General features: G+C 38.3%; 1 protein-coding gene across 1 annotated transcript in view; it reads right to left on the minus strand.

Annotated features, from left to right (window-relative positions):
- Nucleotides 1-13,156, minus strand: part of DNAH7 (dynein axonemal heavy chain 7) — a 107,907-nt gene that overhangs the window by 67,249 nt on the left and 27,502 nt on the right. Inside the window, exons 18-22 of the mRNA XM_005145566.2 lie at nucleotides 12,275-12,461; nucleotides 7,698-7,891; nucleotides 6,428-6,626; nucleotides 3,859-3,999; nucleotides 818-1,030 (exon numbers count right to left, since the gene is read on the minus strand). Coding sequence (XP_005145623.2) covers nucleotides 818-1,030; nucleotides 3,859-3,999; nucleotides 6,428-6,626; nucleotides 7,698-7,891; nucleotides 12,275-12,461 — 934 coding nt within the window. The remainder of the gene's footprint in view (nucleotides 1-817; nucleotides 1,031-3,858; nucleotides 4,000-6,427; nucleotides 6,627-7,697; nucleotides 7,892-12,274; nucleotides 12,462-13,156) is intronic.

Below are 13,156 nucleotides of genomic sequence, written 5' to 3' on the forward strand. Positions count from 1 at the left end.
CCACAATTCAATAAGATTTCCCAAGTTCCTTATCAGGCCTGATGCTCTTGAAACATCTGATTGCTCTAGGACACTAGTTTCAGTGTGACTTTTATAACAAAAAACCCACAACAATTAATAGATACTAAAATATCAAACATAAGACACTTTTTTACATTAACCATTATCCCTAAGAAAGTCCTACTAACTGCATAGCAGAGCAGAGTAGAATTGTCGTATTAGCTTATTAGCTACTACTTTCTAAACAGGTAAACAGAAATAATCATCAGCAGCAGCTACAGTTACAGTCAATCTGATGACTGATATGGCAATGTACAATCTACATATAAATTTTTCAATGTCACATGCAATTTCCTCTGTAGTATGGGAAATCTTACCCTGATGCTTGTAAAAACACCATATTCTACTACTATCCAGTATAAATAATTGTTTTTTCAATAAATGTAGTGCTCAAAATAATACTGACAATGTCACACAAAAAACTCCAAGTGGAAATTGTCATCTCTATAGCATTCTATCCTGCAGAATCAGACAACCAAAATAGTCTTTGACTGAACATATTCTGCCTGCAACCCCCCTGCAAATTCAGCAAATGTACTGAGACTCAGCAGTGATGAAAAAAGCAATTTTAATTAAAAACTGTGTCTGGCAACTGGCCATTCTACTTAGCAATCCATAAAATGATTGGTTACAGGCATTATCTTATCAGCAGAAATTCCAACAGTAGGCTAACCATTCTCAGTGTAAGCAAGCAAACAGAAATTGAAAACCTGTGAATAGAAATTACCTTCTAATAGGATTGAGAGTTATCACTTACCTCCCAGTAGTACCTAAGCTGACTTAACCATTCAAAGTCATCCTCATCTTTGACTTTCTTGCTTACTAGAGATGCAATAACATCCCTAGCATGAACATCAAGCACAACAAGTGCTCCTAAAGTCACTCGATTCTGCTGAGACAGCTCTCCTCGCACCAAGGTGACAATGTCCTCAATTTGTTTATTATTCTGTTTCAGATAATCCTCTAGCGCCTGCAAAAATGTTTACAAGTTACGAACTTGCATGGCTAGTCATAAGGCATGATTATTTTTTCTTAGTATTACTTTTATCTCTCTGTATTAAAAAGTTCCTTCTCACTGTAGTTCAACAACCTTCATTCACTGGCAGTTCAGTAGGGGTTTGGATTTGGGTTTTGGGGGGTTTTATTTCCTACTTTTAAAGAACCATATGTAAAGCATCAATGATATGTACCTGGAAACATAACAGCATACACTGTTTTCTTCCCAGAACACAGGAAATAGTCCTTAACTTTTTATGCATTTCACATTAACATAAACAAAATGCCATGTATGTTTTAAATATCTATATATACAATATACTTCCTATGATTAAGGGACACTGTCACCTTAGAAACACCTTTATGTCCCACAACAGTCAGAAAAAAAAAACCCAGTTCTATAACTCAAAGAAGTTTATTTTAGTTTCTTTTCTTCTGGTTATAGTCTGGGTTCCGTAGTTTTTACACTGTCCTTTTACACTGTAATTGATAGTTTCTTTCATGCTAATAAGTTTCTGGTAAAGGAAAGGCCTTGTATTGTGACAGTACTTAGATGTGATTTAAGTGCTTTACTGAACTGAAATTAAAAAGTGGGAATAACCTTAGCAATACATTCAAACCAAAGCATGTTGCTATAGCGGCATAGCTTCTACTTGTCTGGAGAAAAACTCATCTAGGCCTGCTTTAGATTTTTCTCCCTACTACCCTGCTGTTCCTCTCCAAACACTGGCACTGGTAGCCCTCAACAGACTATGAGGTTTTTGAGATCTCTCAGCTAGTTATTTTCCAAACATTAAGTATCAAAAATCATTACTTAATATGACTTCTTTCTCTACATGAGAATGAAGCAACAAACACAGAGTTCAAAAGCAGATCCATTTCTAGTGTTACATTAGAAGTCCTGACCAGCACAAAATCTGAACTATCTCTCAAGTCAGGGTAACAGCCCACTTGTTTTCCATCAAGCTATCCCCAGCAAACATGAGGTATTACTTGGGGCACAGATTACGTCCTCAACTCCCGTATCAGTAACATTCCTCAGTGCTATCCTTCTGACCATATGATTGTATATCACTGATAATGCACAGGGTCAGCAAGACAATAATTTCAAAATTTATGAAACCCCTCTGGTTTTATACAGCATCTTAGTTCATTATTTGGTGTGAATAAGAAATTTGCACCTTTGATTTATGTACAAAAGTTACTTGGTGGAAACAACTCAAAAACATTCAAAAGCAAGCATGTGTGTTTGCACGTACATGTATGCGTGAACAAACAGAATCATAGAATGATTTGGGTGGGAAGAGACCTAAAATTAATCAAACAGCTACAGATTGGGTGGAAAAGTGATCCAGAGCAGCCCTGCAGAGAAGGACTTGGGGGTGTTGGTCAATGAAAAACTTAACATAAGCTAGCTTCCGTATGCACTCGTAGCCCAGAATGCCAACCATATCCTGGGCTGCGTCAAAAGGAGCATGACCAGCAGGTCAAAGGAAATGATCTTGCCCCTCTACTCTACTCTCGTGAGATCTCACTTGGAGTATTGTGTGCAGTTCTGGTGTCCTCAACATAAAAAGGACATGGAACTATTAGAACAAGTCCAGAGGAGGGCCACAAGGACAATAAGGGGGCTAGAGCATGATCTCATACAAAGACAGGCTGAGAAAGTTGGGGCTGTTCAGCCTGGAGAAGAGAAGGCTGCGTGGAGACCTCATAGCAGCCTTCCAGTATTGGAAGGGGGCCTGTAAGGATGCCGGGGAGGGACTCTTCATTAGGGATTGTAGTGATAGGACAAGGGATAATGGATTTAAACTTAAAGGGTGAAGTTATAAGGAAGTTATAAGGAAGAAGTTCTTTACAGTGAGGGTGGTGAGGCCCTGGAACAGGTTGCCAAAAGAAGTGGTAAATGCTCCATCCCTGACAGTTTCGGAACAGATTGTCAGGAGATGCAAATGCCTCTCCACCACTTCACTAAATACAAGTCCCTTTTCACAGTAGAATGAAGCCAGATGAGCAGAATTCCCACTACAACAGAATTTGGTTGAAAGCTACAGAAAGGACAGGTTTCCTTGCATGCCCATGTACAGAGAAGACTTGAAACAGACCAGCACAAGAACTTTTGTCTAGGCTAAGAATTCTGTAAGATTCCCAAAATCAAATTAATTAATCTAACCTTTGCTTAACTTCCTCTAAAAATCTCTAAGATTAGCTGCCTCATCTGATGGTGGCAATTCTGGAACACTTCCAAATACAATAGAGGAGAACATTAAGCCCTAGTAATAAACAACAGAAAGGTTCTACAAAACACATATCCTGAATCTTAATTCAGTGCCTTAAGTACCTTTATTCTCAGTAGTATTACTAACAGATTATAAATTCTGTACAAGTCAGGCATATATATTCATTATTTGACAAGGGTGAGGATGGTGTATATCTTCTAATGCTAGTCCTAGTCCATTTTCATATAAAGCTCTTAATATTAATGAAGGTAAGTTAGACTTCTGAACCAGAGATGCACAGACAAGTTATGCTAGTCCATACCACCTGAATACCCCAATGGGCTGCTTTCACAGAAACACGTAATCTACATGTTGTCAGAATGCAGTCTGACATAGTGCAGAACATCAGTGCCTATATACAAAATCTTCAAGGATCGCATGTCAGGTAGATCTTTAAAGAAAATACTCATAAGATTAACCATTACATTGTACACCTATTCATCCAAAAAGGTTATTACCAAAGGTCTGATTTACTACTCCGTTATATCAATTTGACATTAATTTAAATTGTAACAATTCTTACCACTTGGCCATTTCTAATAGACATCTGTACTTCCAATGTCCAGAAAGTTTGGGATACACAAAGAACTGTTTGGCCAGGCCACTCTCTTACCCAATTAATACGTGCAGTTTTTGGATAAGCTTCAAGTGCCTCCCCAATGATCTAGACAGCAAAAAGCACACTTATAACTACACATGAAAGCAGGTAATATTCAGATTTAGAATTTAGGTTAGATTGCGTTGAATAATCTAGATTCAGCCTCAAAAATTCCACTCTATAATAGTGATAATTTTGCAAGCAAATCTGTCAATAAATCTCAAAAGCCCAAAATGTCACAAGTGATCCCACAAAATTTCTGAGAATTTCTCTACACATTCTAAAATTATGCTTGCCTTCAGATACATAAATTTTATACATCCATCTACAATGAAACTAGAAAGCAAGCACAAACACAATTTAGTTAGAAGCAGCATCCCACACTGAAAGTATTCTCATCTATTAATACTAATAAAAACCCAGAGCTTTTAATTTTGCAGATGATATTATTTAAATTTATATCTAACTTCAGGTGTGTTTTCTAATAACAGAATGATAAACCTGATTCTAGTGCCACTCAAAGACAATCACAATGAAATCAAAACTTGCACTGGAAAAAAACTTCCAGTCTATATCAACAGGTCATTTTCCTCTCATTTACAAAACTCAAGAAAGAACAGTCTTATTATCAACAAACTCAACAAATTTGGATGGCTCCTCAAACAGTGAAAACAACCTGAGTGACTATCTGTCCTGGTTTGAGCAGTAGCAGTAATTTTTCTCCTTGGTAGCTGGTGCAGTGCTGTGTTTTGACTTTTGGGCTGAGAACGGTTGCTGATAGCAAGCATGTTTTGAGTTACTGCTCAGGTGTTTGGTTTGTTCAAGGCCTTTTTCTGAGCCTCATGCTCTGCCAGGGAGGAGGGGAGGCCGGGAGGAAGGAGAGACAGGACACATGACCCAGGCTAGCCAAAGAGGTATTCCATACCATAGCACGTCATACCCAGGATGTAACCGGGAGAGACCCGGAAGGGCTGGAGCTCTGGGGGGATGGAGGAGGTATCACTCGGTGCTCGGTCAGGCAGGGTGGGGTGAGTTATGGGTCGGTGGCTGGTGAGGTGTTGTATTCTCTTCATGTCATGGGTTCAGCCGTGGCAGTCATTTTTCTCCTTTTTGTAGCTGGTGCAGTGCTGTGTTTTGACTTCTGGGTTGGGAACAGTTGCTTGATAGTGAGCACGTTTTGAGGGTGTTTTTGTTCAAGGCCTTTGTTTTTGTTCAAGTGCCTTTTGTTCAGGGCACATGTTCTGCCAGGGAGGAGGGGAGTCCGGGAGGAAGGAAAGACAGGACACCTGACCCAGGCTAGCCAATGAGGTATTCCATACCATAGCACGTGATGCCCAGGATGCAACTGGGAGAGAGAGAGGAGGAGGGGGGGAGCTCTGGAGGAAAATGGAGGAGGGAGCATGCGGTGCTTGGCCGGGCAGGGTGGAGTGAGTTATGGGTCAGTGGCTGGTGGGGTGTTGTATTCTTTTCGCTTGTTATTGGCTGTATCATTATTATTGTGTTATGCCTTAGCTATTAAACCGTTCTTATCTCAACCCGTGGGGGCTACATTCTTTGGATTCTCCTTCCTAACTCTCCGGGAGTTGGGGGACTTGGTTTAAAACACGACACTTCACTTGTTATTGGCTTTATCATTATTATTTGTAGTAGTAGTAGTGATTTGTGTTATGCTTTAGCTATTAAACTGTGCTTATCTCAATCCGTGGGGGCTACATTCTTTGGATTCTCCTTCCTAACTCTCCGGTAGTTGGGGAAGCAAGGGGGGGGAGTGAGTAACGAGCTGTGCGGACACTATCTACCACTTGTTTTGCAGCTCCAAGCCTTTTTGCTTTTAGCAATCTATATACACAATAACAAACATTTCTTAGTCATGCACCTCAGTTTGTCCATGTATGCATCAGACAGATCAGGTTATTCACTTTATTCTGTACTGCTATGCCACTATAATAATTACAGTCTTGTAACTGTAAGAAAGCATGTGCACATTCAATTACATCCCTTGACATTGAAAAGGACCACAGAAAAGACGATAACAGAGATGGTTAAATATATGATGCAGCGATGAGACACTGTAAACACTACAACAATAAAATCTGAAGAGTTAATGGTCTTGATTAGCCATATTTAAGAGAAACAGTAGAATAAAAAAGAGAAAAAAACCCAAATCTGGGCAAACTTTCAGTTTAGTCTTGTCCCTTAATGGGACACCAAGCGGCATAAACCTCCTCTGACAAAGTGACATCAAGTGACATCAACAATCTCTGGCAAAAAGATCCTTGGCACAAGTGTTTTGTACTATTTAATTTTAAAGAATTTTAAATAATTTTATGACCAGTAATTGACGCCAGAACTAAAAAACTATGTAATCTTTAAAGACTGAATTCATTGGTTTAATGTTGAGGCTAGGTGCAAAGAATAAAAAGTGATTTCAGCGTATGTTAATATTTACTGAAGAAATCATTAGCCTAGAAAAGAAGAGGTTTGGACTTGTTACCTTGTGGATAGACTTCAGCATAGCTTTCTCCAGTTCAACCAGCCATCTTTCAACCTGACCTCTAGCTGCCGATGTCGAGATTGTCTCTATGAGTTCCACAGTCTCTCCTTCATGACTTTTAATGTGTGTAATATCTAATGCATCAGTAAATTGCACTTTTGCAATTCCTTCAAAACACTTTTTCAAGTGAGGTTGTACTCTAGAAAACAAAAATAGTATTAAACAGCTACTGACAATTTTTTTCTTGCCAATACTACCGAAGAAGAGCTAACTAAGTAAACAGCCAAAAAAATCCTGAACCATTTTCTCAAATGATCATTCCAACTTCGTTAAAAAGTTTATTCTCACCAATAATTCTTCTGTACTACCCCTGCAAGATGCTTACCACAATTTTGGAAGATGATTTTAAATATGCAAAATATTACTTTTAAACCCTGTAATATATAAACTGGTAAAGATAAACAAATATCCTTTAACTTCTAACCCACATACAGTACACAAAATGCCATTATTTATACCTTCCCAGCAAACTAGAATCAACCAGGTATGACCTTAACTCAATACCTTTTCCCCACAAGATCTCTTGCCCTGTTCATTGCATTGTACGAGTATTTCTCTGTGACTGAGTTGGCATTTTGTTTTCATTTTCCTCATTTTTGCATGACCTTGCACCGAATTCACTAAACGCTATCAAGTCTGCATACTGGGAATCAAACCCAAGTTTCTCCACATACAGCAAAGGCTCTTAGTGCAAGATCACTTCTGCAGGAATCATCATAGAGTTAATTCCTCTCAGGATAAGGAAGACTGAGTTACACTTTTTTTTATATACTCATTCAGTATAATCCTGAATGTGGCAGGGGAGTAGAAATCCCAGTGAGAGGTAAAACTTGGCAAAAAACTTCTGAAATACTTTAATTAGGACTGCTTCTAAAAAGATACAGCTCAGGTCAGCAGTTCCATCTGATGATATTCAATTTTCTAGTGGGAAAAATCAGGCATGTTCATTTTACCATGAATTACTATATGGATTTCTGATTCTTCTGAAAACCAGTGTATGGAAGAGTTACTAGTTTAGAAAACAGAACTCAATTTAATTACTCATATTAAAAATTACTCTGCATTCACCTTTCATAAAATCTAACAAGCAGATACTTAATGCCACAACTCTCAGTGAGAAAAAAGTCAGTTCTGGGCTCAGAAAAACAATATGACAAGACTACCTGCATGCACCATGAGTCGCAAATATAACTATTAAAAATTACTATACCGAGTAGGGTCTTTGGTCTCTGAAAGGATCTCAAGGAGTTCATCATTAGATAAGAAAAAGAATCTTGGGAAAAACAGACGCTTCTTCTCTAGGTATTCATTAAGTCCTTTGAGAATTAGCTCCATAAATTCATTGCACTTTCTCAGTTTTTCCAACATACTGTCTATTTCTGCTACTGCCAGAACGTGCTTGTCCTGGAAAAGAAATTATTCCAGATAAAAATGTTAGTGCCTTCTTAAGTAAGTCAAAAAAGCACTGCAGCAATTCTTAAGCAAGAAGAACCTCTATTTCAAATTCTGCTTTACTCAAACCATTGCCAGGTTTACAATTTACTAGGCACCTTCATTGCAGGGTTCACTGGAAAGCTAGTTTGGCAGTTGGTATTGCAGTAACTTTCTGTAAAACATAAACTCTTATTGTTGAAAATGATTTTCAAAACAGAATCAGTTCAAACAACAGAATTCCCATCATTCTGTTGGAGCAAAATCAACTTGCATTGATTGGATTACAATTGGATTATGTAATTAAGCAGCATGAACAATTAAAAGGTTTTGAAAGATGTTTAAAAGTGTACTTTCATGACAACAATGCAGCCACATATTTTAAGTGGTAATCATCTCTGAGTTCAATGCAAAAACAAACAAAAATGAGCTTTCCTTTTATGTAAAGTATATAAATATATATTTGAAATTATAAGTATTGAAATAATGAAGTTGCACAGAGTCAACACTGACACTTCAGTACGAACAACTAGTAATCCAGTCTGAAAAAAAGAGACTTTCTGATCACAATTAATTTACTTGCTTTCATATATTTTCACTAGCAAAATGAGGAAAGTTATACTTGCTTTAAGAACATTTTTATTTCTTTTTGCAGTAACACCTGCCAATATACACTATTGGATAAGCACTGGGTTTCTTTTCTTTATACACTGTGTAGATGACAAAATGTATATTGACATATTGTGAATTCTAAATGCATTCTACTGCTTTGCATATTAGCCTCTCAAAATAAATGAAGGCTACTGCATAAGATGAAAGTTTTCTGTTAATACAAATAAAAAATGATTTTGCAAAAGACCTAAAGATTTCCAAGCTAAGAGGCTTTAAAGCAATATAGATGTCTGAACACCAGGTACTAGCATTTAATATACCGTATGACCAATTTATAGCATAAGATTATCATTGCATTTTCTAATCTTGCTCACCATGTATGGGGTTTGGCAAGCAAAACACTACATGCATTGAAAAGGAGGAAGTTATGCAGATTTATGATGGTGGAAGCCAAACCAAGCAAATGCTTCTACTCAGTTCCAGTATGGGCTTGGATTCATGGGTGACTGAATTTATCCTAGTTCAGTTCTGGTTCAGGCCTGTGTCAATACATTAACTGACTTAACCGTGAACTGATTCAAACCCATTCATGTTGCAATATGTAACGTTTTATAACTACAAAGTTCTGGCAAAAAAATGGGGAGTGATTAACCCCAATCCCCTGTTGAACTTCTGAAATTCTGGGAGCACACCTTTTGCCATATCAGCACCTAAACCATGCTGCATTTCCCCAGAATTTGAATGGGGCCAGAATGACCATAGGTGAGATGGAAACAGAACTAACCAGAACTCCTAGATCCCCTCTGTTCTGCCCAGTGAGTCTGCACCTGTAAGTACACACCATAGAAGATGGTATTTGGGATTAAAAAAGACACGGGTATATTCAATGATAAGAAACACCAAAGAGATTGGTAGGGAGAATTTCAGACTAGTCAGTCTACTGAAGGCTTGTAAGAACTGCTGACAAAGACTACTCCAAACAATGGACTGCAGAAATCAAAGATGTATCCAGACTATTTCCATTTTGAACAGTTTTGTCAGACACCATTACAAACGTAAAATGCCCCACTCAGAAAAGTCCCTGATGGAGTCTGCAGAACAAGAGTCTCACAGAACAGAAGCACAGGTGACTCAGGTTGCAAAGGATGAGAAGTGAGAGACAGGCTAGATGGCTGTACAAAGCCCAGAAGGTGTTTCACCCTATGTAGAGTGACAATGCAGATCTGACCCAACAACCTGACTACTGTTCAGCTTCAGTTTGGAGAATTTAATAATAAATTCCAAGTTCAGCTTCAGTTCAAAACCTCGTAACATTTTGAATTATTCGCAATGTGCATTCAGCATTGGTTCAATTCCCTGCTCATGTTATACACATACTTCCAACTTAATGAAAAACCCCAGAATTGTATGTTTATCTAATTGATCATCATGAGGATGCACTGCCCTAATACAATAATCACAGTGTTCCTTTGTACTACATTTACCCAGACTCAATAACTACATACACTTTTCATCTATACGTAGACAATTAAGCTGTCAGTATACAAACATAGTTCGTAATTGGTTTTCTAAAACAGTTTTTTATGCACAAGCAACTGTGTAACTACATGTTGTCAACAGAAAGAGGTTTTGTTCCCTTTCTTAGTGTATTTATCATCAGCAAATAGAATTAAGTGCAACTGGTAAAGCACATCAAAGCTGTGTTGCCAGTTTTATAAATGGGAGCCTTCCCGCTCGTTTTCTCTTTCATATGAGAAAAAGTCAGGCAAAAAATTAATTTATGCCTCAACACAGATTTCCAATTTACAGTTCTGCTAAGGCATGGAAGAAAAAAAAGGTAATGCCATCATTCTCAGTCTTATGAAACATCAGTGTTACTTACTTTGTCTGTGATACTGTGAGTGTCAATTAGGGGAAAAAACTATCAGGAAAATAGTATAAATCAAGTGTATAAAAGTAATTTGAGTACCCTATTGAGCGACGATCACAAACTCTAGTTTCCAAACATAATTTTTAATATATCATATGTTGCAGGCTCTATTTTTTTTCTTTCTTTCTTCCCATCAAAGACAGTAAAGCTTCAGTATCCTAGATTTTTTTAAATGTATGCGAATCACTGACTTAACCCTCATTAATGTGCATTGTTTAAACTAAGTATTTAAAATTAAGCAATAATGTACGATTGCTCAAATCTGTGACAAAAAGCTAAGCAAATAGAGGAATTTTATAATACACAGCAATTTTATAGTACAATGCAAAAAAGCACAGACAGACTCAAGTTAGCTATATGATATAAGAAAGACCATTCATATAGATTGGGAAGAGCATTCTTTTAAACCATGAAATTAAACACCACATTTGTGGAAACAGACTGCCATCTTCTGGAAAACAATGCCTGCTTGTTTAGCCAAAACCAACTTGAGATTATTAAACTTCTTGTCTGGCAGTTATATCCTCCTGTACAAAAAAGATATTTATCTTTTTTCTGCAGTGATAACACATATCACATTCAAAAAATACTTGGTATTGAATTAGCACTGAATATTTGAAGATTTTCTCAAAAGAGATCATTCAGCACACAATATCCAGAAATATAAATCTAACTACTGAAACAAAAATACAGTCTCATGAATCGATCCTAATAACTATGCTAATTTCTGGAAAGTGTCAAAGCAGACTGACAAGACACTAACATTTGAACTGCCAAGCATGTGCGGTGATAGCGTCTGACAATTGCCTTATGTATGGATTTATAGTAGATGACAATAGTACTTTTGAAGCAAGTTAAACATCTAAAAACTTTAAAGCGACAAAGGCATCTCTACCATTCAATATGCAAACAAACAGCATTTTTCAAAAGGAACAATCAGTTCTAGATACAGTGCTCTAGACGTGGCCTCACCAGGGCAGGGTAGAGGGAGGCCCCTCTCTACCTGCTGGCAATGCTCTTCCTAATGCAGCCCAGGATATCATTGGCCTTCATAGCCACAAGGACAGACTGTTGACTCATGGACAACTTGTCCATCACCCTCTCCACAGAGCTACTTCCCAGAAGGTCAGCCCTTATCTGTACTGATGTATGGGGTTATGCCTTCCCAGGCGAAGGACCATGCATCCTACGAGAAGACACTGAGAGTGCTGGACTTGTTCAGCTTGGTCAACAGGTTGCCCAAAGAAGTAGTAAATACTCCGTCCCTGGCAGTGTTCAAGGCCAGGCTGGACAGAGCCTTGTGCAACATCATCCAGGTGGAAGTGTCCAAGCCCATGACAGAGGGGTTGGAATTAGATATCTTAAAGTCCTTTCCAACCCAAACCGTTCTATGATTCCAAGTGGAAAGAGACACATTCTCAGCAGTGCAACAAGGGGCAACAGGTACAAATCTTTGCCTGGGAGGTTCACTGTGAACATTAGAAAAAAAGTATTCAATGGGAAGGTACTGCAGCACTGAATTCTCTGGAGGTAATTCCAAGAAATGTCTGTCCTTGGAGATTTTCGAAATTTGGCTACATAATGCTGTGGCTGACCTTGTGTAGTGCTGGCAAAAGTTCTGCTTTCAGAAACAAGTCAGGCTAACAGTGGTGGTCCCTCCCAGTCAGTGTTTCTATGGTTCTATGTGAAACAGTTCTGCAAAATTGTTTTTTAACGAACCTACGAAAGGGGGCTAAGATGAAACAGAAAACAGATTAATCTGTTATCAGACATACTACAAATTCACTCTATATTCTTAGAAGAGCAGTACTTACCTCTAAAGCTGATTTCATTACTTCTTTCCATGTCTTAACCACAGTAGTGAATCGTCTACTTTCTTCAGGCATCTGAGCCATGATGTCAGGAGAACTAAAAATTGGCTCCAAATAAAGCCAAGTAGCCTGTACCTTCAGCCATTCATCCAGGATATCCTGCACCAACAACAGCTTTCCTTCCCATTCCCTATAAAATAGTATTAGTTTAAAATGCATAAATTGATACTTCCTGTAAAGCATTTCCTGGTTTCATCCAGGATAGGTGTCCTGGTTTCATCCAGGATAGTTAATTTCCTTCTTAGTAGCTGCTGCAGTGCTGTGTTTTGCCTTCACTCTAAAAACAATGCTGATAACACACCAATGTTTTGTTGCTCAGCAGCACTTATTTGGTCAAGGTCTTTTCAGTTTCATGCTCTGCCTGTGAGGAGGAGCACTGGAAGCTGGGAGGAAGCAGACAGAACACCTGACCTGAACTAGCCAAAGGGGTATTCCATACCACAGCATGCCCAGTATATGAACTGAGGGGAGTTACCCAGAAGCCCAAACCGCTGCTCAGGGTGGGCTGTGTACCTCTCAGCAGTTGGTGAGCAACTGCATTATGCATCACAGTTGCTTGTTGTTGTTTGGGTTTTGGTTTATTTTATCTCTCCCCCTTTTTGTTATTTCCTTTTTCATTATTATTATTGGTGGTAGCAGTATATTATACCTTATTTTAATTATTAAACTGTTCTTAACTCATGGGTTTTACCTCTTTTCTCATTCTCCTCCCCACCCCATTGAGGAGCAGGGGGAAGTGAGCAAGTGGTTGTGTGGTAACTGTTAGCTAGTATTAAGCCACACCAGCAGACAGCTATAGCCTTTTTGGAAATTTGCATATTCAGC

This window comes from Melopsittacus undulatus, chromosome 8, assembly GCF_012275295.1.
Source record: "Melopsittacus undulatus isolate bMelUnd1 chromosome 8, bMelUnd1.mat.Z, whole genome shotgun sequence".
Lineage (NCBI taxonomy): Eukaryota > Metazoa > Chordata > Aves > Psittaciformes > Psittaculidae > Melopsittacus > Melopsittacus undulatus.